At 35.9% G+C, this 27743-nt stretch overlaps 1 protein-coding gene across 1 annotated transcript; it reads right to left on the bottom strand.

Moving 5' to 3' along the window:
* Positions 1-5911: 5911 nt before the first annotated feature.
* Positions 5912-26704, bottom strand: LOC121409727 (polycystic kidney disease protein 1-like 2). The gene is made up of 18 exons (XM_041601635.1): positions 26661-26704; positions 25874-26115; positions 24922-25152; positions 24188-24333; positions 22995-23213; positions 22536-22661; positions 21395-21604; positions 18836-19099; positions 17235-17340; positions 16226-16537; positions 15656-15804; positions 15050-15280; positions 14075-14355; positions 11218-12499; positions 10496-10763; positions 8960-9231; positions 7405-7546; positions 5912-7186 (listed from the first exon to the last, which is right to left on the bottom strand). The coding sequence occupies exons 1-18, from the start codon at positions 26702-26704 to the stop codon at positions 5934-5936; spliced, it is 5778 nt and encodes a 1925-aa protein (XP_041457569.1). The 3' UTR covers positions 5912-5933.
* Between the last annotated feature and the right edge of the window lie 1039 nt (positions 26705-27743).

Genomic DNA, 27743 nt, shown 5'->3' with positions numbered 1-27743 from the left:
TTTTAAAAGTTTCAAAAAGTAAAATGTTTTAGAAATGAATAAGATTTCAAAGTGAAACATATTGTCAAACTAAATTAGATGAAACATCGCGGCATCGTACACACCAATATTCAAAAGGAAAGCTGAAAAAACTAGATCTATGAAAAGTCAATTTATGAAAAGTCAATCTATGAAAAGTCAACTTTTTCCACCGCTTAAATATTTAGATCATTAATCTGAGAAAAATTATAAGAATTTCCTGTCGACTTTGTGACTATTTTGGTGGAAAAACTGTTTATCATGTGAGATTGTTTACAGTTATCGATTTAATAGTTGTCTCTGCTTCGTCATCTGTTGGTTATTTATAGTTTAATGAAAATTCGTCACTTTTAAATTAAATGTATTTTTGTTCAATATTCTGAAATACGGGACAATTAGGCGTCCCGGGGAAGGTTTGTCGGGACGCCGGGACAAAGGAGCACAATACGGGACAATCCCGGGAAATACGGGACGTCTGGTCACCCTGGTCCTAATAGTCCCTTCTTAGCTTTATTCTTATAAATCTTTTTTTTCTTTCTTTTGTCACGTTTCTGTGTTGTTTTGTTTTTGTCGGTGCAATTTGATTGATAAAATGTTGTCACGTGCAGGGGCGGATCCAGCTTTCGCAAATAGGGGGGGGGGGGGCGAAAAATATTTTGATCAACATTTTTCTTGATTGGCCGCTACAATGTGGCCTTTTTTGGGGGTTGGTTTTCAGGGGGTAGTCCTAACTAAACACTGAAGTTTTAAGTATATGTTAGTTTTAATTGCTATAAACAATATAAGGTATCTCATGTGGTGTTAATATATAATTCCAGCGCGAAGCGCGAGCTAAAAATGTTTGATATTTTATGTCCTTAGAACTGAACATTCAGAGCAGTTTTTATAATCATGAACAAAGATAAGTATCCAACTAAACAATGCGAGCGCGAGCCGAAATTTTATCATATAGTAACGTGAAGTGACTCAATTAGGACTGTTTATAGTGATTAATGAAGAGGATAAAAGTATCAGCAATTAAATAATGAGAGTGCGAAGCGCGAGTTCAAAATTTCTGATATTCCGACCTGAAAAAAATGAACAGTCTAAGTGCGTTTTTATTTCAATAAACAAGCTGTGTGTCTCAAACAATTAAATGCGAGCGCGAAGCATGAGTTAAATTTTTTGATATACTGACATGATAAAGGAGCATTTTGACAAATTTTGGTAAGAATTTCTAAAAGGCATAGGTTTCTCACAAATCAAACAATGCGAGCGCGCAGCGCGAGCTGAACATTTTGATACACATTAACAATTTGTGTAAATCAAACAAAATAATGAAAGCTTGATGTGCGAGCTAAAAATTGTGTGCAAATTGATATCAGAACTGGATATATTGTATATATATTGGTTATATATTAGTGTCATTTAACCCTCTTGAATGGGATTAATTACACAGGCATTTCGAGAGCGAAGTCCTCGTGAATGGAAGTGGCCCCCTGGGGTAGTTGCGCGAAGCCAGCAACAGAATTGGGGATACCCCCTACCTATCATGGGGCATTCCTATTGGCTAGAAGGGCTCCCACTGGGAACTAACGATGATTTTGATTGGATTGCTTCGGAAAAGATGGGCGGGTACTTTGAGAGATATGACAGGGAAAAGACAATCATAGCGGTGTCACATCTCGGAGAGAAATGACAAAATTTATGACAAAAGTTATGACAGTGTTCTAGAATACCACCCCAGGTTTTTCTCTTATTTTCTTAATTTTGATTCACCACAATTGTGTTTCTTAAATCAATTTGTGTGAAGTATACCTGGATGTTTTAAATCCAGACTGGTCCTTTGTCCGGACAAGACAGCGATTTCAAGCAATACTTCATAAACTGTTTGGATGTCAGACAATATTACAGAGCACAAACCTTCACAATCATTTGTAATAATTGATGACAATACACAGAAATCTCCATGCAAAAAATGATGCTTTCATTTGCTCAGGTCTCCACACATCGGACCCCGACCTAAATATGTTTCTGAAGATCTCAGCGACAAACCTCCCCCATCATGATTTTGTATTCTCAAGAAAAACAATACAGCAACTATTAGTAATAACCTTTGAATATGAACGATTGCATTTATTAGAAAGATAGAAAGTATGGAACAAAGAAAACAACTTGCAAACTCTTTGTATTAATGATTATTTCTAGAAAATGTAGTGAATAAATCATTCTATTACTTACCCCATTTATGTGAACATAAATGTGACACTGGGGATTTCATGTAAGGACTTGCCAGATTGTTTTATACAACAATTACCACAGTAACAGTCAGAAAGCTGTGCCTCTCAGCCAATCAAAACCATGGAAATTAACTTGTCATATCTGCCAAGTCAGATAATAAATGTTGAAAAAACACTTCCCAGAACGTATACTTTCCATTAGTGCCCCCAACCCCTATGGAAAATGATAACAAATTTTGAAATAGACAAGAGATAATTTTTTATTAAATAATGCTTCCTGAATCAGTTCTAATAATGCAGTTACTTTTCAGATACCAGTGAAAAAAAACTTGATGAAATTTCACAATGATTTTGTTTTAACTAAAAGCAAATGATATGAAAATCCAAACAGACCAAAGTTTTCATAAAACAACATACAGTGTAATAAGATTTGGAACTCATTCTGCTCAGCAGCACAAAATGTACATTGGAGTGGGCTATAAATGGGTGATTTTTGGTTTTACTGTGGGAACAGTTTTTTTTTGTGCTCCTTATACCTTATCTCAACATGAAATGACAATATTTTTTGTATCGGGTCCGAGAAAAAAGTGTGCCGGGCCAAAATCTGAAATGGCCGCCAAAACCCCCCAAAATCACAGTTTTGGCCACAACTTCTTTATTTGGTGGTCTTTTTCTCTGGTTTTGGTGTCTATTCATATGTTTTAGGGGGCAGGCAATTTGTTTTTCTTATAATTAGCACTTTTAAACCATTATTTGTAGAGTTAAAAGGTAATTATACCTAAATTTTCCAATTTTTATAGCATTTTTCCAGCCAAATGTAGGTTTTATCATCCAGGAGTTCTTGGATATTAGATGGTACAAGGTCAACAATAGCAAGCAGCTTCATAGAGCTATATTGCTTTTATTCCTCTACTATGGGTTTTACGGATATTTGTGAAATATATCTTATTAAATAAAAAAATGTTAATTATCCATAGGGGCAATACAATGTACAGTATACAATGTACAGTATACAATGTACTGTTACTGTACATACTACACTGCATATTTCCATGCATTGACCACCATGACATATGACAAGGCCTGTATATACATGTAAACTATAGTGTCATGGAAATAAGCTCTTAAGGTTTAAAATTAGATTGTGAATTGTGAATTTGATTGCTTGTCAGTTGATGTACATGATGAAACCAGCATTTGCACATAAAATATCACATATCATACATTGTATACGTACATCACATATCTACATGTAGCCATATCTTTTTCATTTGGAGGCTTTTTTTTACCTGGTTGTGGTGTCTAACTGGCCTAGGTTTATGGGGCCAGGTAACTATATAATCATGGTAACGTTGATCAACAGCCAATCAGAACCAAGGATTCCATGTAAGTTACCATTAAGTTAACATCATGGTAAATTTTTATGCAACATGGACCAGAATATTTACAGTGTAAATGCCATGATGTGGGGTTAATAACCTTTCTCCACCCCCTGAATTAGCATATTTGACAAAATATGTCCGCAGTTTCTGAGACAAAAAATATCTTTGATTTCTGAGGCATCTAATTCTAAACCTAAGAGCTCATTTCTACATAACACTATAGTTTATACATGCCTTGTCATGGTGGCCAATGCATTTATGCAGTGCAGTATGTACAGTACATTGTGTACTGTATAGCCCCTATGGATAATTAACATTTTTTAAAATTTAAGATAGATTTCACAAATATCGGTAAAACCCATAGTAGAGGAATAAAAGTGATATAGCTCTATAAAGCTGCTTGCTATTGTTGACCTCGTACTATCTAGTATCCAAGAACCCCAGGACGATAAAATCTACTTTTTGGCTGAAAAAAGGCTATAAAAATTGAAAAATTTAGGTATAATTACCTTTTAACTCTACAAATAATGGTTTAAAAGAACTAATTATAGGAAAAACAAATTGCCTGCCCCCAAATACATATGAATAGACCCCAAAACCAAAGAAAAAGACCACCAAATAAAGAAGTTGTGGCCAAAACTGTGATTTTGGGTGGTTTTGGCGGCCATTTTGGCCCGGTACACTTTTTTCTCGGACCCAAGACAAAAAATATTGTCATTTCATGTTGAGATACATTACAAGGAATAAAAAAAAACTGTTCCCATATTGAAATTACAAAAAAAGTATTTTTGACCCATATATAGCCCACTCCTAATATAACACTTCCAAATATAACACAATATACCTTAAATCATTCTCGTCACAATTTAAAACAAAAACAGTGATTATCAATATGAAAGGCACAATCCAAACAATGGGTGTCAATTGAAATAGTGTTCAAAGTTTGAGTCCAGCCTGTCATTGTGATAGAGAGCATGGACAGCTCCATTTGTTTAATACACAAAAGACTAATATCTTTTTCAAAATTTCTTCTCAGAATGATATTCTTCTCTAATAAAAAAAATTGTGTTATCTAGTTCACTTTATAATTTGGATAACCACAGAGAGAAGACAATCACTGATACTATTTATTCAATATGCAAGATGAGGGATAATTGTTTCCAGCAATTGCAATTACCTTCTTACCGAATGGCCAGTTTGCAATATGAAAAAAAATCTTATTTTCTACCTTCACACATTTATTACCATATGGTTGGATTACGTTTTAAATTCTTAGAATTGTACCAGCTTCTGTTTATAAATAACAAGTCTTTTTATTATTGGTAGATATGATAAAGCTGAGGTAATAATTGCGAAGTGCCAGGAGTGTCACATATGACTAACATGAAAGTACCAAATATCATTATTAGTATATTACTCAATACTTTTCAAGCAGAAGACAAGCTTTACAGAGTAAATGGGCAAGAAGACGGACGTTCTATCGTGGTTAATTTTTGACTACACACAATTGAAATTTATAGCAAGGCTATTTCAAGATAATCACGTCATTATAATCTCTTCCTAATTTGATATCCTTCAGTAGGCTATGCATGGATTTGATCCATTCAATGGTACAGTATAGGGCGATTGATGTTACGAGACTTGTGTTTAAGTCCATAATATAGTTTTGCATTGTGTAAGATGCGAGTAACTGTCCTTTTGACACTTCTATACCTCCAACACTATTCAGATCATCACCTGCCTCGTATGCATTTATGATCAGAGTTAGATGTTGACCAATTAAAAGTTTGTTTAATCATTGTGAGAACAAACCAGGTATACCTTTGACCTCTTTATCCTCAAATTATTCAGAAAATTGTCCCTTCTCTATGCAAACAGAAATTATTGTGAAATTAACCCAGCAAACTGTTTTTTTGTAGTATAGTTCTTGCAAGATTGGAAATGGGAAAGGCAGACGCAAGTTTTAGAGGGCAGATGCAAAAATATAATAAGAACAAATTGTATCTGGAAGGGGCAACAAAATTCTATATTTGTAATGAAGATTTATTAAATCTTACTGATCTTACTCAAACTAGTGAACAATAAAATAAAAACAATAAAATTAATCATGTTTGTAATTCTTTTACAAAAGTTGTTTAACAACTAGCAATTAATTGACAAGTTTTTCTGAAAACTGCATCTAAAAAATGTAATTCTGATAGTAATTATGATTGTCAATTTCATTATCAATAACATATATAATAACGGCACAACATGATATCTAAGTTTAAAACAAATGAACATAAATTACTGCAGTTTCTTGCTTTATATATTTCTAATCCAGTCCTATGTGAAACCTTCCTGGGATACCCAGCAAAGAGAATATCTTTGACAAAAGCAGAAGACCTATCATTCTGTTCCCTGAAGGTGGAGGAGGATTTCTCCTGATGGTCACCATGCTTTCATTGAGGGCAGCTATCAAAAGATCTAAAAATAGATAAAAGCCCCAGTACTGGAATATCAGAAGAGTAAGCGGACCAATTGTTCGATTAACGGACATCAAGTCATCATAGACAAAGTTACCTGGAAGTGTGTTGAAGAGAGTGATTGCTGATTTGGTGATATCACGATAGTCCGGAAGGCTACCAAAGGTGATGGACATGGGAAAGGCAAAGCTAAGTACTAGGACTAAGAGCAGAAAGCTGAATGCAGTGACCTCATGGTAGCAGTCAGACATGACAGCAGTGAGAAGATACATGCGAGGGTTGAGACGCAAGAGATAAAGAAACTTGACACAGCTAAGGATGATGATAACTGCAAAGCTATATCCTAGAGCATTGTCACTGCTAGCTGCAGAACGGAAACTTACAAAGCGAACTGATTCGTCTCTCATTTCCTGGAAGAGCTGCTTGGTGATAATGTAGCGGTAGGTGTATAATCCTGCAGATACATAGCAGTTGACAATGATGGCAATTTCCAACAAGTTCCATTTGTCACTGAGGTACTTCCTGATACCGATGGGCTTGTACCTGAGGTACTCTCGATACATGACAAAGAAGAGGGCCAAAACAAAGAGGATTTCACAGATGATGACAAAGAGTTTATAGTTTGCAGCGTAACGATGCAGCCTAACTGCTTGTACCTCGGGAAGCTTCAGCATTCCGCCAGATGCGGGGGTCTCCATGAGGAATGTAACTACACAGAAAAGATTGGTGTTTGCATTGTATGCTGTCCACTCTGCAAAGAGGGCTCTGGTGCGGGCATCCAACCATCGGGCATTCACCATCTCTGCCAAGGAATTCACAGCCTCTTCGTAGTTGGTGCCCAGTACCCAGATGTAGCCACTGTTTGGAAGGACCATTGTGTGGCCCCACATTCCTGTAGATCTGTCTGGGTAGAAGTGCCAGGGAGAGTAGTTGGAAAGACTCCACTCTTCCACTGTCTGAGATGAGTTCAAGAAGGCAGATGTGTTAACTATGGGCTGACTCCAAGATGCATTGTATAATTCCCTGTCCGCTGAATCCGAAGTAAAAGGGGCTCGGCAGTCATTGATCAGATCTACGAACAAAGGGTAAGTTTTACAGGAACCTACAAAGCAAAAAAGAAAGTGAAAATGAAAGCGAGAATGCAGTGTGAAATGAACATTTCTAAAGTTGCATTTTAATGATATAAGGCACTAATTTTGTACTGTACATCATCATTCAATCAGTCAGGAAGTTTTGATTAAAAGCATGTTCCAGCTTTTTCTATCACTTCACTTTTCTATCTGTCTCAAATGAGATGAAGACTCTTACTACATGACTTACTTGGTTTAACCCTGATTTGCCTTAGTCTCAGACCCCCACCAATCAACGTGGATTGCTTCTCGGCTCCCCATCTATCCTCACTAAGAAGACCAGGCAGGAGTGTTGAGTTAGCCCACGTCAGGAAACTACGGAAGTCATTCATCTTTAAAATATAATTATAAAACTATTAAGGAATCAAGTGGATTTTTAATTCCTTTCATTTCATACATCTTTAATCACTAACAACTTGTAAAGCTCATCAATATTTGAATGAAGTTGCCCATGTTGTTTAATCTTTTATGATTAAATGACACAAGTAAATTTGAATTTAAAAATACAAATAATGTCATGATTGAAAACTCTAGTTAAAAATATTACACAATTACACAATAATAGCTAATGTTTACTTCTACACCTACCAATTCTAAACAAAGTTGACAAACCATGTCATAGCAAGTAAGCCTTATTTCTGAATGCATGAATCAATTATCAGTTAAAAAAACGATAAAACAATCATGTATAGATGGTTTCCAAAGACTTTTCTACAGTCATACTGCATATAATTTCCCAAGGCTACAAAAGTTTTCAAAGACAACCCTTTAACAATAAAAGAACAAGGCAAACGCCAAGCATTGTCTCGCCTGCATATTGCAGTCATGAAGAGACTGCATGTCAAAACTATAGGTCATGTCATTAGTGGAACAAACAGAAAAGGTCATGCCATTAGTGGAACAGATGCAAAAAGCATCCGAACATACAGTACCAGTCAGATATCTTTAATACCTGTTTCGAAGCTATAGAAAGTTATTGTGTGTACAACACAGCACAGTGCCAGTCATGGAAAGCTCATTGACCTTTGACCTTAATCAAATTCAACTCACATTCAAACTTGACCTGCACCTTCAAAAGATGGACCTCTTGTATAAATATGGCAATCCTACCTCAATGATATAGAAAGTTATTGTGTGTACAGCACAGCACAGTGCCAGTCATGGAAAGTTCATTGACCTTTGACCTCATTCAAATTCGACTCATATTCGAACTTGACCTGTGCTTTCAGGAGATGGACCTCTGGTATGAATTTGGTGATCCCACCTCAAAGCTGTAGGAAGTTAGTGGGTGTACAACACAATTGTGCCAGTCATGGAAAGTTCAATGACCTTTGATATGATTCGAATCGACTCATATCCAAACTTGACCTATGCCTTCAGGAGATGGACCTCTGGTATGAATTTGGTGATCCCACCTCGAAGCTGTAGAAAGTAATTGGGTGTACAACACAATTGTGCCCGTCATGGAAAGTTCATTGACCTTTGACCTTATTTATATTCTATCTTGACCTATGCCTTCAGGAGAGGGACCTCTGGTATGAATCTGGTGATCCCTTCTCGAAGCTATAGAAAGTTATTTGGTGTACAACACAATTGTTGATGACGACGCCGCCGCTGACGCCGGAAATAGTGATACCTACGTCTCGCTCCGCTACGCAGGCGAGACAAAAACAAAATCAAGTTATAAGCAAGCGGATCGTACATGGTGAATGTAACAAAATACTTTCTAGTAAAATTGGACTCACCAATGCATAGTCTTTATTCTTGTGATGGAAGAAGAGTCCCTTTGTACCTCTGGTCATCCAGTACGCCTGCCTATCTCTCTGACTGTATGTGATAGTGATGAGCAGATAGAAGAAACATAAGAAACCAGCAATCTGCCACAGCAGGGAATACATGCGAGCCTGCAATTGCTTGTTCTTCAGGTGGGAGTTTATGGTGGAGGTAGCTGGGGGATGGTAATGGGCGATGGTGTTCCTTCGTTTCTGAAGTGCTCTGCGAGTCTGTGTAGCATCATCTGAAAATGATAGAAACAAATTATCAGTATTATCATTATCATCATTTATTTGGCACAATCAACTTATGTTTATTAAGAACACATACAAGCAATAGTGTAAGACGAGTCACACACACATGCCAAAGGAAAGAAAAAAAAAGATTAATCAAATAACCATAATACATGAAAACATAGAGCAAACTGAATGATCAAGCATAATGGAAATAGTTCAAGATCATCAAGAATTTAATATAGTAAATAAAAAAATCAAGAATAGAATCAATATAGTACCAAAAATTGACTGCATCACCTGGGTACAAGTAATAAAGCAATAGAACTGAGAGTATGTGTACCTAAAACTGAGACAAAAGGAAATGGAGGTATATAATAACATTTAAAAACCATGACGAAAACCTCCGTTCGAGAACATTATACCCAGATTTTCCATGGACCTACTCCATGGTTTTTCTCAATCAATTCTCTTCTCCTGTACGATAAACCCTACTGCCCAAGTAAGTATCAAAACACCTGTTTCTTGACCTCGGTCCGAAGATAACATACAGCCCGAGCCTGGTCCTGGCAAAGCATGCCGCCATATTTTATTCACTTACTTTCCTTATTTTGAGGTCGATTTTCTTCGTTCGAAATTTAAAATGGACTAACATTGAATTTCTGAATACAATATGCCTTTGAAAACGTGATTAAATATCGAATACAATAATTTCATTCTGAAGGTCCTACTACAGGCAGAGAAGTCTTACGTAATAGCACAGCTGTTGTTTATCATTTTGTCCCTGGCTCAATGGTCATAATCTGGCCTGTGGAGGTGAAATTGAGATAGCAGGGATTACCTGGCCAAGCGGGATTGATCAGGCGGGTGTTTCATAAAGTTGTTCTTAAGTTAAGAGTGACTGGTGATCCTGTCTTGCGGTAAATGGTACACACCATTGGCGATGATCACCAGTCGTTTTTAAAGTTGCTCTTAACTTACGAACAGCTTTATGAAATGGCCCCCAGGGATCTCAAATACAATTTGGGGTCTAATACCGCAGTTTGCAGTCTGAACTGAGGTCTTTCTCTAAACGGGGGTTTGACGTAATGCCTCAAGGCATCTAATATATACTTTTAGGTTGTTATATTCAAACTAAGTTAGAGCCTTGCAAGACAATTACAACCAAAAGGTTAGGTCAATCTTGAAGATTTTGAAGTTTTTTACACTAATCAATTACTGTTCAGTATAGTGTAAAGAAATACTTTTCTTACCGTACACCTATGTAATGCTTACCTACTTGGAGTTCCTCAATGTCATCACTGAAGTCTTCTTCTGGTTCAATCTGCTTGAAGATAAGTGAAACAAAGATGGCAAGGAACAGAACCTTGATGGGCTGTGTGATGAAGATGCTCTGAAAGGTAGCTATAAACAGAGAGATCAACCAGTCGATGCTTGTTTGTTTGCCATATTTGAGGCCATAAAGCATCGTGATGTAACAAGAAGCGAGCACGGTTGCAAACACCAACAACCATGCAATGTACACGCATGCATGTGGAAGACCCTGCAAAAAATGGCATAAAAGAAAAGAAGACAAAAAATGGTTTTTCATTTACATTCATCACTTGTCACAAATTTTCTTTTTCAGCAGTCACAGCTTAATCTTTTCTTTCTACTTGAATTGTCTTACATTTTTCTGTTATGGTTATTTGAATGCAATCCCTAAATGTCAAACGCACATCCCAATACCGTGCTTCTGAGTGACTGAAATCAAGTTGGGGTTATTATTTTTTAGTCACATATGATTTATCTCCATGTATGGTAAAAACGTAACAATTATGGTAATTTTGTTAATATGTCAGTAACCTAGTAGCAGGTGTAATTTATAATGGCATGAATAATATCAGACAACATACAGATCGTACATGAAATACATCAGGCAATAGCCTTTGATGTTGAAATCATTCTTCACATTTGACACTAAACAATATTGTTAACAAATCAATACATATATTCACCCTGGTTCTCTGTTTCAGCTTAATCTTTCCTTCTACCACAGAATCTGATAGCAGAGACTCATCAGGTGATATGGGAGGTGTCTCAATATCCAATGCTGTCATGACGATGGTCTGGGCTTCCCTCATAGCTTGTTTGTGTTCTTCAGGGTCATAGAACCTGTCTGAAGATATGACTGATAGATCCTTGACCATTTCCATCAACCGTGAGTACAGGTAGAAGTTATGGGTGAAACCATCACATTTCTTTCCCATGAGATCAGAATTGTAGTCACGGCTATTTTCTTCAGTATCGATTCCCTCTTTCACGTAATTAGGTATTTGTTTGACTGACTGAGTGGTTGTGTCGTCAGTAGTTTCACTCCGTGTTCTATCGACTTTCTCTAGCCCTCCGTGTCCAAATACCTCTACACGCTTTGAACTCTTGTCACTTCCCCATTCTTTCATGACTGCAGAGACGGATCGAAGGACAAAGTCTTCCATCTCCTGGTGGAATAGCGTACTATTCAAAGAAATGCATGATGGCAGAGAAGTGGTAGAAGAAGCAGATGAGGCGTTTACAGGGTTGTTATCTTTGGAAGATGTGGAAGAACTATCACCTCCACCAACCCAATGACGAGAAGTCCTTTCTGGTGATTGTTGGGAAGAGACTTCTCTGTCTTTATGTTGGATGGATTTTGTCAGGCTTTTTAATGTCAATTTATCATCAGCAGACTCCCTTTCCGAATCTTCCTTCTTGGTCAATTCAATACTTGAAAGTGAATGGGCAATTTCGGGCTTCAGTTTTACCATGTATTTTTCTTTGTTAGCAGCTGTTCGAAGTTTGATACTTGGCCTGATGTGTCTGAAGATCTGCACAATGAGGAGATTGATTGGGAAGGCGATTAGAGAGCTCTCAATGCCGATGATGATCTCTTTGATGGTAATTCTAAAAGTGCCAAAGTCCATGACCTGATCGGCTGGATCATTTGGGATTCCGTAGAACATAATGCTTGTCATCATAGAGCACATGAGAAGGGACAGGCAACAGAATGCTCGCTGCAGACAGGTGAAGTTACTGTGCTTTGGACGCATCAGAACAGACAACCACAGATGGCCATCACGCAGATCACGTACAGTCCTGGCAGTGAACAGGTGTCCAAACTTGTGCAAGTCTTTGGATGATGCAATATGGAAGGTGTTGTCAAGACCAACCCCTCCACCTCCAATCATCATCCAACTGTTGCAGATGAAGTAGTAGCGCTCGTCACTCTCCAGATCATGGACTACGCAATGGCTCACATACCTTTGGGATATAATTAAATTAACTGCAGGTGTTAATTTCATTAAATCTTGTTTCCATATGAAATTCTCATTAGCTCATGATTCTGGTAACCTCATGATCTAAAATCCAAAAACTATGAGTAAAACATTATTCTTTAAAGAATAGATTCTTTCTTTGAAAATTAAGATGGAAAGTTTAAAGGAAAACTTGTGTACCGTAAGTAACGGTGTATTAACCGCACCTTTTTCTCGGCGGGATAGAAGCAAAAGTCGGGGGTGCGGTTTATACACGGTGACGGGTCCGAGCCAGCCCGCCGTAACCCCTCCCGTACATGTACGATGTCTGCCAGTTCACAACACGTCGAGTGGCCGGGCGTAGCCGCCCAGGCAATGTCGTTTAGAGGGGTATGAGCCGCGGGTAATGGGAAGCGAACGATCTTAATTAAATGATGTCCATAACAAACGCACCCACCTTCATGACACTAATTTTGACTTTATTCTCGATTCAAAGTAGTGAAGTTCCCTGGCTAATTTAAAAGGGACGCCAAGCAGACTCGGTAATATTTTTGTCATCGATGAGCGAGAGTTGAGTGAGCTTGCTTAGATTGCGTTGGAATGTGGTTATAATGCGACTTAAGCTGGCGCTATTCAAAGTCCCGTTTCGCGCCAGCTTTTTTTGCCTTCCTGTTTGCTTTTCATAAGATACCATGTAAACCATGCACGAGAGAGACGGGACGAAGCCGAAAAAAACAACTGGACAAAATGTCAATTTCTTTGTTTCTTGAATCTTCCTGTAATCCCGTATCCAAAATTCATGCTAAGACATCAAATTTTCGAAAGTGATTGTGAGGTTGTGATGCAAGAAATGTGAATGTTTCTTCCTCCTACGCTGGGAAAGACACAGATCATAATTTGATGTACTGGCATGACTGGTACTGTATCGTAGTTTGCAATGTAATGGCAGTGCTATGTGTGTGCGTGTTCACTGTGACTGTGAGGTGAGTGAGTGTGTAAGTTGCCAATATTGTCGGGACCATTCTTTCTTTCTAACATTTGTAGATGAATTGATCAAGAACAGCAGATTTCCGCATACCAGTGATCTCTTTGGATACTTTGAAATATTAAAAACTTCGATTTTGTTTCTTCGTACCTCAAATATGCATGTAAATGTAAGATTTTTTTTTTTTTTTTTTTTTTTAGTCCAAAGTTGGGGGTGTGGTTAATACACGGGTGTGGTTAATACACGGGTGCAGTTAATACACCGTTACTTACGGTACATTTTCATTGATGTGAATTGATGTGGAACAATCCTCAGAATAAATCTCACGAGCATAAGTAAAAAAACTGTGTCAGAAATTGCTCTGCACAGTTTTTCCGCATTTATTATCAATGTGCCATTAACATGCCAATGCGCTTTCCCAACACATTAAAAAGATATGTCATGCATGTCTTCACTCCATGACAAAAATAGTTGCAGAGTCTCATGAGCATTTGGTAAAAACTGAGGAAATAATTGTCATCAATAATTGCAACAGACTTCCCAACCACCCAAAAGAATGTACGCCGATGCCCTTCAAACTTTGCATGAATCACCTACCAGTGAGGACTAGTGCCAGCATTGTTATGCCACAGCCTTAAAGATTGAATTTCTCCGAGACCTTCTGCAGTGGTCAACAAGAACGAATCTGTCGAACCTCTGGTCAAGACAGGTGAGAACCTGTCATGCAGGACGTGTGGATCGCTGCGACCATTCTTGCCCATCAGAGTTAGTGTAACAGTTGCTGTTGTGCCTGAACCACGGCGCATCCCTGTGACTATGGTGACATCATAACGGTAATGATGGAATGGGTCATTGTCATCCAACACAGTGACTGCAGCCTGATCAATAACCACAAAATATAAAAAGCTAAACAATATAATGATAATAATATACTAGTATAGTTGCACTTTGATGAGTTTATTTGAGTTTAGTATTCAACACACATGCAAGGCAAAAAAAAAGACAGAAAGAAAAAAATTAGATACTAACAAATAAAAGAAAAATATTGATACACTGAAATACAGAGTAACAGCTACATATGGGTTATAGTGCACATTTATGTTTCAAGTTGCATTTTACGCTGCAAACATCATACACGACACCCCCTAAACATGCATACTAGTTCATACATACATGCAAAATACAGTATATGATCTGAGGAGTGTTTCATAAACATTTTTGTCCGACCAGATCTGACATCTTCTTTCTGAGGAGCGTTTGATGAAAGGACTTGTCAAAAACTTCCATCTTATCCGACAGTTACCATATTAAGAGTGCTTCTAAGCCAATCAAAATCAAGGAAAGATGTCATATCTGACAACTTGTTGGACAAAAATGTTTATAAAATGGTTCCCAGATTTTGATTGACCGAGTAGAAATTTTACTATGGTAACTGTCGGATAAAATGGGACTTGTCAGATAAAATGTCTGACAAGAACTTTCATGAAATGCTCCCCTGGACAACCTACGTAACAATGTAGTTCTTCTAATGTGAGATTTTTAAATGAAGATTTGGTGGTATGTTACACTTACTCTTGCAGCATCTCGTTTATCCTTCCTCCTTGCCCATACCGCCACTAAGACAAAGCCTGCCAGAATACACATCACAAAGCTGACCACAATGGGGTTATCCACAAAGGTCAGGAATAACTTAGCATCCTGGAAGATATTGATCTTGTTTGGTGGAACAAAGAGTGCTGACCCAAAGAAGGTCAGATGATTGCAGAGACAGTGGGTTGACGAGGGCTTAGAGAGAGGACCGACCTGGTAAGATCATTCAGGAGAATGGTGTGAAGAAAGATAATTGGCACAAGTTAAAGAACTAACTAGCTGGAAAACCTTTGTTAAAATCTCAATTCAATTCCTTTTTAAGATGTAACATAAAAGACACACACATACAAAGTTTGGAATACTGGCAGCAATACAGAAAAAATGGTTCTCTACTATTTGGATGAATTTTCCACATTGTAATAAGAAATGAAATTAGAAATTACAAAACTGAAAATATGTGCAATTGTTTGCTTTGTTTGAAATGTGAATCACATAAAACTTCTAAGTGAGACAGATTGAACAAATTTGTAAAAATCTCAAAAAATTTCCACTTTATAAGATCCACACAAATATAATTGAGTACCATACCTTACACCCTGTGCTGTCCCATGACTCTTCATCTTCATTCCAAAAAGTACATTGTGATGTATGCATGAAAACAGAGAGTGTGATGTTGTCATGTACATAGAGAGGTTCATCTATACCATCATACAGACTTATCATTATACCATCTGCAACTGAAGATCCACAAAAAAAAGAAGAAAAAAAGGCTACAATGTACATAGTAGACAAGTATAGACAAATGTAATATGCATACAAATGAGTTAGATCTTTACAGATACCTATGATTTCAAACTCTGGCTACAACATAATATTTAAAGATCACGCATGGCATCATTTCACAAATTAGTTAGGTTGCTTGATTTTATTAAGGTCTAACATTAATTCAAGTTGAGAATTCACAGTATTGATCCCAAAATGAAATATATAAAGACTGTCTGGATGATGTCAAGGAGTAATTGTCAATTTATTTAAGGATTCTAGAGACCGTAATTTTCTGTAAATAATATTTGAAGATTCTGCCTTGAATCCGGTATAATGACATGGAACAACTGTTAAGAACATTTTTTAATTGATTGGTTCAGTCTAAGAACTCACCTTTTAGGTCAGCTACAGAGATGCTCCATGTAAAATTCACAACACTATCCTCATTGGTGGCACGTACCACAGTAGCATTACCAACACAGCTGGTCTCATTGATAGTAATATTGGTAATGCAGACTGTAAGGACTACTAAGGGTTCATTCTCAGCTAAGACTCTAAGGTGTAAGGCCCCGTCCTCTGGGAGCGATGATTGGTTGACAGAGATAGATGCGGAGAACTCCTTGGTGATATGGACAACCATTGGGTCACCTATAAAGGGTTCTTCTACTGGTAGGTACACACTGATGTCATCAGACAGGTCTTTGACTGTAGGTTAACAAAATATGACTATACATGTATATGCTGTACCACGAAATGGTACTAACCAAATCAAAAAAAGAAAATGATTGTTAGGCACAAGAAATCTGCATAGTCCACGGTTTTGTACCATGGTAGAATTGAAACTATCTTTGTAAAAAGGGGCCTCATTAAAAATATATAATTTTTTGTTTGTTGTTGTTGATCTTTATGATAGGTATGAATATTCAAAATACAAAACAATTTAGCAAAAAATAACATATATTCTAACATATCAGAATTAAAGACCTACCATTTGAATTATACACAGTTTCTATAACAAAGAAAGCCAGTGTTGTTATAATTTCTCCTCTAGTTAGTTAATTCTGCCTTTGTTAAAAATAGAGCAAGCCAATTGGTTCAATCAATGAAATATACATTCTATATCTAACAGTAATATTTACAGACAGGAGAGTACCTGGAGACTCTTTTAAACTATTGTTTGTAAGTTACGCATGACTGGTGACCCTTTCCATTAGTATATATCATATACCCCAAATTATCATTATTGTTTATTGTCTCCAAAGAAAGGATCATCAATAGAATGTAAAGTCATTTGTAACTAAGAAACCGCTTTATAAAACACTCACCAGAAGATTATCCATAGCAAATAATTCTAGCCTTTATCATCAGATAATGAGAGCTAATTTGCAATTATTTTTTTTACCTTGTAATGCATTGTTATCCACTTTCAACTGTATTCCAATGATACTAGAGTTCAGGGAGTCACTACCAGCTCCCCAACTGAAAGGGTTCCATCTCAGAGCTGATGTCTGCAATGGAGCAAAGATGATGCAATATGTGCATTCAAACGCAATTTCATAGTAGTTTACCAATAATTTGTAAACAAAAATTTTCCGACATTACTCCTATGTGTTAAAGATTGCATGCTCGATCTGTAATGAAAATCATAAGTCAGAAAAAATTGTAACCAGTGGGATTCAAACTTGCCATCTACTGCTTGCCGGGCAGCGACTCAACCACCAGGCTATTCTGGTTCACGGCTAAGTCACAATGAACTGGAATACAAATACCCTTGATTCTTTTCTTTCTGACTCATTAATGCAAATGCCATCCAACATGGGCAATAGATAATAAATGAAGTGGCTTGAATAGGAGGAAATTATAATTTGTTTACCAATGATTTCATGAACATGATGATGTGTGGTTTTATTTGCAAATTAGCAACATTCTTGAGAGTATATGTTGGGGTAATCTTTATTATCTTTGTACATTTATCAAAGGAAGAGAATTTTCAGGTTGCTGGATTGCATATTGTATGATGCAAAGTTAAAAACCTTTGAAAAATCAATTATCTCATACAATAATTTCATATAGGGACAAGATCCGTTTGGTATGCATTCCGTGCATATATTGTCATCCCTTTACGTGCTGTTAAATAGGCATTTATATAGTTATCTAGAAATATTCTATTCCGAGGCATGACGTTATTATTATTCCCCTGGCTTTAGCTTGAGCTGCCTTCAGAGTTAATCCTGCTGGGTACCCAATCACCTCACCTGGGTTGAGTGCAGCACAATATGGATAAATTTCTAGCTGAAGGAAATTACGCCATGGCTGGGAATCGAACCCACGACCCTCTGTTTCAAAGTCAGAAGACTAATCCGCTTGGCCAAAATGCTTCATTTATAACAATCAGTAATATCTAGATCTATATTGTGCCATTATTTTAGTTATATACACCCAGGGTATACGAAAAATGTAAATGGACATGAAAATGAGAGAGAAGTTTCCCTCAAGTTTTTAACAAATTTAAAATGTATCATTACGAATGGGATAATGATGACAATAATTGGTGTCCTTACATACTCTGCTTCATAGAAATTGCTTTTATATAATCATTATTTTTATTATTTTATCATCCTTTAAGCCTTTCTGAATTTTCAATGGCTTCATATCTAATGAAGACAGCACAAAGGAAAACCAAACAGGATTTTGACTGAAGGGGTAAGAGAAGAAATATACATTATATTCTTCATTTCTTTTGCAATGGTGAGAGAATACATTCAAAATAACCATTTTTTTTCTATCCACACTCAACATGACTGTGTCTGAGAATTTTTGTACAATTCTATGTAAAAAAGAAATTTTTCTGTAGCAGTAATAAAAAATGTGGAGCAAATTGCAAAAATTACTAAGGAGTGAAATTGAAGGTCTCCCAAATGCAATATTTTCATTCTTTTCAATCACAAGAAAAATACAGAAAGATGGATATGAGCATTTAGCATGGCTGATTTAACTACTCACCTGCAAGCTAACCACTGTCCCATTAACGTTGCTTAGAGTATCATCCAACACACCTTCTTGAGATGGCATTTCAAATCTACCAATACCATCATCATCATCTGAACCTCCAAAGGTTGTCTCAGCCAGCTTTTCCTTGCTGATACTCCCCACTGCTAAGCTAAGTGTAGGAGATGTTATGATGGTCGCTTCTTCACTGGGAATCTTGCCTGCAACTATTGCATCTTGGATGTCATTGATTGCTGATAGGGCAACTTCGGTCAGGTTCTGGAAGTTTTAATTTTGAAAAAGAAAAAAATTGAGTCCAACTCATGTACATGAAATTCAATCATGAGAATGCAGATAAGTAACATCCAAAGGGCATGATGGTAATAAATTAGTACACGTTTGCCTCATGACCATTTATAAAGCTTTATTCTATTGACAATCGAATTAAACAAGTGGAATGCCTCTGGCGGTCTCACCTGCATCACACAATTCAATGTAGCAGCAGTGTTGACTTTGAAAACTACTTTAAAATAATTATTCACAAAAAACACCATTTATATATAATGATACAATACTACGTTCTTTGACAATGACCTTGATCATGTGACCTAAAACTTGTTAGTGATACATGTACTTGATTACCCCTATATCCACATTTTATACACTATATCTATACACCTTTAAAGGTCATGTGACCTGAAACTCGCACAGGATGTTCAGTGATACTTGATTGCTCTTATATCCATGTTTTATGAACTAGACCAATGAACTTTCAAAGTTATGATGATAATTCAACAAATACCCCCAACTTGGCTAAAGTTAATTGACCTTACATGACCTTTGACCTTGATCATGTGACATGAAATTTGCACAGGATGTGTAGTGGTACTTGATTCATGTTTCAAGTTTCATGAATCAGATCCATAAACGTTTAAAGTGATGATGGTAATTCAACAATTACCCCAATTTGGCCGAAGATCATTGACCCTAAATGACCTCTTACCTAGGTCATGACCTTCGGTTAAGATTTGGTGTTGAGGCCACCAGCACCGCCGGCAGAAATGCGGCGCCTATAGTCTCACTCTGCTTTGCAGGTGAGACAATAAAACTAATAATACATACATTAGGTCTGCCTATATCATCACTACAATATGTACTGCTACTTTATACTACTACAATATCATCAGCCAGATCTTATCAATCAAGATTATGATAAGCTTATAATAGTAATGACAATCAAATTATAATTAATGATAATTGTTCATATATCTAAAGAGCCTTTTCCAGAAGATACAAAGCACTTTGAGATGCCATCCCTGGTCAGCATTAGAGATAGAATGTACACAAATTACCAGATAGCGATAGTAAAATATCAAGTCCAGTGCATATATTATGAATGATAAAAGTAACACAAATAATAACAAGTGGAATGCCTCTGGCCGTCTCACCTGCACCACGCAGTTCAATATAGCAGCAGTGCTGACTTTGAATACTACTCTAACTCGCACAAGATGTTCAGTGATACATGGTTACTCTTATGTCCACTTTTTATGAACTAGACCAATAAACTTACAGAGATATGATGGTTATTCAACAAAAAACCCCAACATGGCCAAAGTTCATTGACCTTACATGACCTGTGACCTTGATCATGTGACCTGAAACTCGCACAGGATGTTCAGTGATACTTGATTACTCTTATGTACAAGTTTCATGAATCAGATCCATAAACTTTCAAAGTTATGATGGTAATTCAACAGATACACCCAGTTCGGCCAAAGTTCATTGACCTTTGACCTTGGTCATGTGACCTGAAACGTGCACAGGATGTTCAGAGATACTTGATTACTATAATATCCAAGTTTAATGAACTAGACCAATAAACTTTCAAAGTTATGATGGTAATTCAACAGATACCCCCAATTCGGCCAAAGTTCATTGACCCTAAATGACCTTTGACCTTAATCATGAGACCTGAAACTTGCACAAAATGTTCAGTGATGCTTAATTACTATTATGTCCTAGTTTCATGAATCAGATCCATAAACTTTCAAAGTTATGATGGGAATTCAACAGATATCCGCAATTCGGCCAAAGTTCATTGACCCTAAATGACCTTTGACCTTGGTCATGTGACGTGAAATTCATGCAGGATGTTTAGTGATACTTGATTAACCTTATGTCCAAGTTTCATGAACTAGGTCCATATATTTTCTAAGTTATGATGACATTTCAAAAACTTAACCTCAGGTTAAGATTTTGATGTTGATCCCTCCAACATGGTCTAAGTTCATTGACCCTAAATGACCTTTGACCTTGGTCATGTGACATGAAACTTTAATAGGATGTTTAGTAATACTTGATTAACCTTATGGCCAAGTTTTATTAACTAGGTCCATATACTTTCTAAGTTATGACGTCATTTCAAAAACTTAACCTCAGGTTAAGATTTGATGTTGACGCCGCCGCCGCCGCTGTCGGAAAAGCGGCGCCTATAGTCTCACTCTGCTTCGCAGGTTAGACAAAAACACAATATTAATAGTAATAAACAAGAATAAAATGACAATGACACACCTTATTGGGTGTTGCCTCATCTTCAGCTTCAACTGGAGAAGTTTTGTTAGAAATGTGAGTTTGAGTTTCCTTGGCAGCACTGAAGATATTCGACAACCCCTCAACCAGAACGGTACCAGCAGACTCTATAGTACTTTGACCTTGAGTATGAGACCCAGATTCAGCTTTCAGAAAGGATGTCATTTCAGACAGTGCATTTGCGGCTTTTACCTGTAAATTCAGGAAATCATGATAAAAAATATCTGACAATAAATCACATCATCTGACCTAAAACATAAAAGCAGGTTAATCACTAGATTACATTGATTCATTTTTAAAAATCCATATCAGAAAACCAGGTCCATATTGGTAAGTATATGACACATAACCACATTAGTTAGATAATTTTCATGGGACCTTGCGCTATCACTTAAAGGAAAATGAAACCTTTGGAACAAGATAGCTTGTGTGAAAACAGAAAAATCAAAGAAACAGAAGTCAGATCAACAAAAGTTTGAGAAGAATTGAATGAATAATAAGAAAGTTATGAGCATTTGAAGTTTAGATCATTATTGTAATGTAGATCCTCCCATTGCCAATGCGCCAAAAGTTGCATGATATCACATGTGAACAACTTTCCCACTGCTTTTGTATATATTTCACTTAAAACGCCTCCTTTATGACATCATTAGTAGCTCATTAATTCTTTCTATAGAAGGGCTTATAATACAGATTTTCAAATAATATATTATGGATGAAGAGTTTTTTTCACCATAAGAAAGAGCAAAAAGAGACATTTTGGGGGTATTTTTATAGTCCATCAAAGGAAAAGCTGTTCACATGTAACATCACACATATCTGTTGCATTGCCAAAGGGAGGATCTCCATAGCATTCGTGATTGCAATATTCAAATGCTCATAACTTTCTTATTATTTGTCAGATTTTTCTCAAACTTTCTTTGAGCTCATTCTTTGATTTTTCTCTTTCAACACAAGCCGATTTATTCTTAGGGTTTTGTTCCCCTTTAATCATCAATGAGATTTAGGTATGAAATATATCAGGTACATGTACACACTTAAGCATGACTTATAGTCAGACTAACTCTATGTGAACCTCCCCCTTTGCATTTATCATTGAGTTCAAATACTTCATTGCATTCACCTGTACGTCAGTAGAAATTTCTTGCTTGTTTTGAGTAATGACAGCGAGGGCAGCAGAACTTTGTTTCAGGGATGTCATGGACTCCACTGGTATAGCAGCAATAGAGTCAACAAGAGTAGAGCGGATCTATATACACAGTATAAAAAAGAAAATAAATATATAATCAATTATGAGAATGTTTGTCCCTCAAACTGTACTTTGATGTAGATGGTACCTTTTATCCATGCACCTATAAATAATGAATAAACAATGTAGAAATAAAATTATGGCATTTATTGTAGGGAAGGAACACCAAAAAACATCTCAATTATTTTGAAATACACCATGGTGGAACATCTTGAGAAATGATGATAAAAATAAAATGTAGTAGATTTGAACACCTTTCTCTACTAGAACATTTATATTGATAAATTAAATATAAATATTTAATGATAAGAATAATTTATATATATATTCCACCTCTGATCTGGTATCCCTCCCTTCATCATCAGCAGCAGCATCATCATCCCCATCTCCAATGGAATTCAGGATTGAACCAAGGGCACTGATCAACTGCGTAGCTTGTCCTGTATCTCCCACTGCTAATAACGTATTCACACTGGATTCAACAGACGATGTCATGTTCAGCAGTTCCTGAGTCATGTTTGCCCCTCCAGTATCTATGGTAGGAGGGCGGACCTGATATAAAAAAAAGATAATATGATTAGTATTGCCTCAGATAATATGCCTAAACTTGACCTAACTTTGTTTAATTACTTGCTATATTTATAACTGGAGAAAACTTGATATCCCAAATCTTATTTTGCTAATTACATGTTCACACTGAAATCATCAGATAATGTTTAACATAGTTATCATTAGCAGTCATGCTACACCCGGCAACTGATATTGGCGGAAAAACTCATGTTATTCAAAATTAAGAGGAAGTAATTGAAAAGTCCACAATTACTATGAATTTACTCTAAACTATTACATTCCATTGATTATTTTGCATTCAAAATATGAATTGATTCTAGACAATGTATGTAAAATATGAGACTGGATTGCAGTAAAAAAGGAATAAATCAAAAGTTACATATTAATCCCATTTGGGATATTGTTTCCTAAAATTCTGAGGTTGTAGGTTTTGATAAACCAAAAGAAGTCCATGTTTACAAGAAAGCAATCATGCCTTACCATTAAACACTAAAATAAACACAAAACAGAATTAACAAAAAAAAGAATAAAAAGAGAAAGCAAGGCTGATAGCCTCAGTTATAGGTGTGTGATTAAAAACATTCTATTGGGAAAAGAATGACAAAAGTTAGAACAGAGAAAAGCAAGTTATGTAACATTCCTAATTATTATATGCTTATTTTATCAGTACAAGTCTTGAATTTTATATGTTACTGTCTATAGGGACTGCCTCGACAGAACATTTGCTTTGTTCTTTTGCAGCTTCCCATTTCATGTTCATTTTTTTATACATGTACTGTAATTATCCTTATTCAATCTTAGCCCTTTTCTTAAATTTTACTTGCATCTTGCTATGTGTCTTTGTTTCCTTGTTTTTTGTTTTTCTTTAATGTATTTTTGATGTTTGGTTTTTTTGTATGGTCAATGTATTTTAATGGACGTGAATAAATAAATAAATGAAAACATTCTGCACTCACCATACATGTAAAGAACACTGATGTACTAGCCATGAAGTTGTCTTTCACATTAACCTGAAACAGGATAGTATAATCATGTGCACCATCTCCAACGGGGAGATTGAAACCATCCTGTGATGACTCACTGCCTTCATGTAGTTGAAAACCTGTGTATGTTCAACATAGTAATCAGTAATGGTTTATATATGATTCTACAATTTTGACCTACCCAAATTTTAAACAAACAGTGTCTTATACATAATAATCCTAATGTAGTAGGTCATTGCAAAAATTAAATTCTTAAAATCAAATAGATTGGAATTGGGAAATTAATCTCTCCAAACCAAATGAATAGTTTAAATGTAGATAAAAATCTGAACATCATCCACATGATCCATCAATTTAATTCTTGTTTAACACAAATATCTCTTAAGATATTTTACAAATATTTTCATATTTGCTCTACCCATTTCAAACATTTGTGCAACATCCACTTTGTCAAATATATGTATTCCTTGAAAATATTACACTTGGAACATGTAGATTACAGTCATTTTATTGAAGATTAATTCAACAATTTGCAATGGCATGTCATTACTTTGGCAGGTTTTTTTTCTTACAATTATATCTTTATTTCTTTTAATCTAAAGCTGTTTGCAAAATTTATTTAATAGATATTTACACTAATTATATACTTTTTATATACTAATAATATACTGTGATAATTTTAGTGATCACTGTAAATTTAATGATACCTTCTCCAACACCAATGAAGTCTCCATCCGCAACTTTGACATCACTGTACGACATAATCTCATAAGTTAGGGGGTTATCCACATCAGTAAATCCTTGACATGTCACAGTGAAGTCAGTTTGTAAGGCATAACCTTCTATGGGTGTAACAGAACAGTTGCCTAATGTGGGTGGAGCATTGAGTTGGACACTGAATTCAGAATAGCCGCCTGAAGTGGAATTGGACAGGTAACCTGAAATTGAAAGCAATTAAAAGTCAAGGAATTCAGTTTTTAGACACATCTTGACCTCAGCAAATTTTCAAAGCAACATAAAAAGTACATATTTGTCTCTGGTTCTAACTTTCTGTGTTGTTTGCCGTTAAGTATTTGTTCATTTTAGAACATACACATGGTTTAGCCAAGCTATACATGAAATGATATGTACATTTTTTAAAAGCAAATAACAAATGTGTTATCAATGTTTAAGTTACTGGTACTTGAAATGAGGATTTGACTGTGATAAATCTATTACAATATGATCTATGTACAGCTTTCATTATATCATAAGTCCATTTGTGAGGTGTTGTGGATCAGTGGATAAGTCCCAGAACTTTAAACCACAAGGTCCAGGGTTCAAATCCCACCACAGCACTTGCGTCCTTTGGCAGGGCGTTTATCTACATTTGCCACTCTTTACCAAGGTGTAGTAAATGGGTACCCAGTAGGAAGGAATTACTTGAATGCTCTATGCGCATGACTAGGGTAGCCGTGCTAAAGCTGGGGTAACAGTATGCAGCACTTAGAAACATTTGTATTAAGCGCTATATAAATATTGCATATTATCATCAAAGTACTTCAAATTCAGCAAATAGAATTGAAAATGGTGCACAACATTTAGAATCAAACAATTGCAATTTCTGACTCATTCCCCTTCTTCTAAATCACAATTGCTACCTACCCTACCACTACTTACCTGTAACTTGTAAAGCAATGCCAGTGCTTTCAGAAAAGGAATCAAAGGTATGAGGTTTGATGACCAGGTAGGATTGGTCAAGACCTGTCGTAGTCTGGGTAGATATATCACTTATAATTGAGCTATCATCTGATTGAAGACTCCATTGGAAAGACACATCTCCACTGTCACAGTTGCTGCATGAGGCATGCAGGACAAGACGCTCGGCTGTTAATAAGTATGTGTTGCAGTTACTGATGCAACTGTAAATATGGATAAGAAAATTGTTACATTATTTTTTTTAATTTCAGATGTCATTTAAACCCTTGCCAATACCCTAAAATAAAAAACATAGAGCAATGAAAGACTACCCCTATACAAAAATGAACTGATAGCTAGATAAGCTGCACTATCTAAGATAAGCATATCTATGAGATGTACACTCATCAGACCAGGGGCCCATCTTACAAAGAGTTACGATTGATCCCATCAATTGAAACTATGGAAAGCAAGCAAAGTCAACATATTTAATGCGTGTTTGCTCAAATTCTTTTCTAGATATGAATGTATATCCATAAATTCATTGATTTCTTGACAGCTTGGTGTGTTCTCTTTAGTTTACAAAGGACATTTTGCACATTTCCTGTAGAAAAATGATGGATTTCCATAGAGTTATAATTGATTGGATCAATCTAACTCTTTGTAAGACGGGGCCCAGGTGTCGATCCAGCTGGTTAGATGCAATAGTTTTGGGAGGCCGGGTATTGTTAAAAAACAAAATGGCCCCTGCAATGGTATTGTGTCTAACCCGCTGGGTCCGTGCCTGCCTGCATCAGACCACGATGCATCCATATACAAATAATCTACATCTAGAGAATGAGAAAATGAAACAATATTCTGTTTTTTTTTAAAGAACACTTTTCATAATATATTTATGTTTGTTGATTCAAATATTCACATAGCTCCACATCATGTAATAAATTGAAAATGTAATAAATGGGTTCATATCTTCTTTAGAAACCAAAGGCAAGTTTCATTGATCGTCTTGGTCAGGAATGTTAATTAGCAAGTTTTATCTCAACCACTTAAATACAATGATAATAGTGCTGTATTGTTACCACAGTAATATAAAAGTTTAATAAATATATTGCTAGATTCATATCTCCAGAAGACAGCAACTGCTTTTTGAGTCATCTTGTCATTGTTAGTCAAATACAAATTTTCTCAGCTAGTCAGATTACATATTTATGTTTGTTGGTTCAAATATTCACATAACTTTACAAAGAATCAATATAGGTAAAAATGTGTTCATATCTTGTATAGATATCAATGACAGATCTCTTCATAAAGCATTTGGTCAGTGATTTTCACTATAAACACTGTTTTTCTCAACTAATTGGATACAATGATAACAGTACTATCTTATTACCACAGTAATACAAAATCTTAATAATTTCTATCTATATATTTACATCTACAGAAGACAGCAAACTGCTTCATGAAAAATCTTGTGATTGTTAGTCCAACACAAATTTTCTCAGCTAGTCAGATTACATGTATATATTTATATTTGTTGGTTCAAATCTTCACATAGCTTAAACACATTTTTTAACACAAATAAAAATGTGTTCAGATGATACCCTGTATAGATATCAAAGACAGATATCTTCATAAAGCATTTGGTCAGTGATTTTTCACTACAAACACTTTTTTTCTCAACTAATTGGATATAATGATAACACTATATTTATTACTACAGTAAAATGAAATTATAACAAAGGTATTTCCCATTTTCACATCTCAAGAAGACAGCAAACTGCTTCTTGAGACATCTTGTCGTTGTGAGTCCAATACAAATTTTCTATTAAAGTGAGATAATATATTTATATTT

Source organism: Lytechinus variegatus, chromosome 2, assembly GCF_018143015.1.
Source record: "Lytechinus variegatus isolate NC3 chromosome 2, Lvar_3.0, whole genome shotgun sequence".
Taxonomy (NCBI): Eukaryota; Metazoa; Echinodermata; class Echinoidea; order Temnopleuroida; family Toxopneustidae; genus Lytechinus; species Lytechinus variegatus.
The sequence above is the reverse complement of the archived record's forward strand: the minus strand, read 5'-3'. Positions and strand labels throughout refer to the sequence as shown.

Coding starts and splice junctions, on each gene's coding strand:
- LOC121409727 (XM_041601635.1), bottom strand. CDS start 26,704: ATGGATGCATCGTGGTCTGATGCAGGCAGGCACGGACCCAGCGG. Junction 22,662..22,994: donor GGAGGGATACCAGATCAGAG/GTGGAATATATA, acceptor CTGTGTATATAG/ATCCGCTCTACTCTTGTTGA. Junction 7,187..7,404: donor GCAAATCAGGGTTAAACCAA/GTAAGTCATGTA, acceptor TTTGCTTTGTAG/GTTCCTGTAAAACTTACCCT.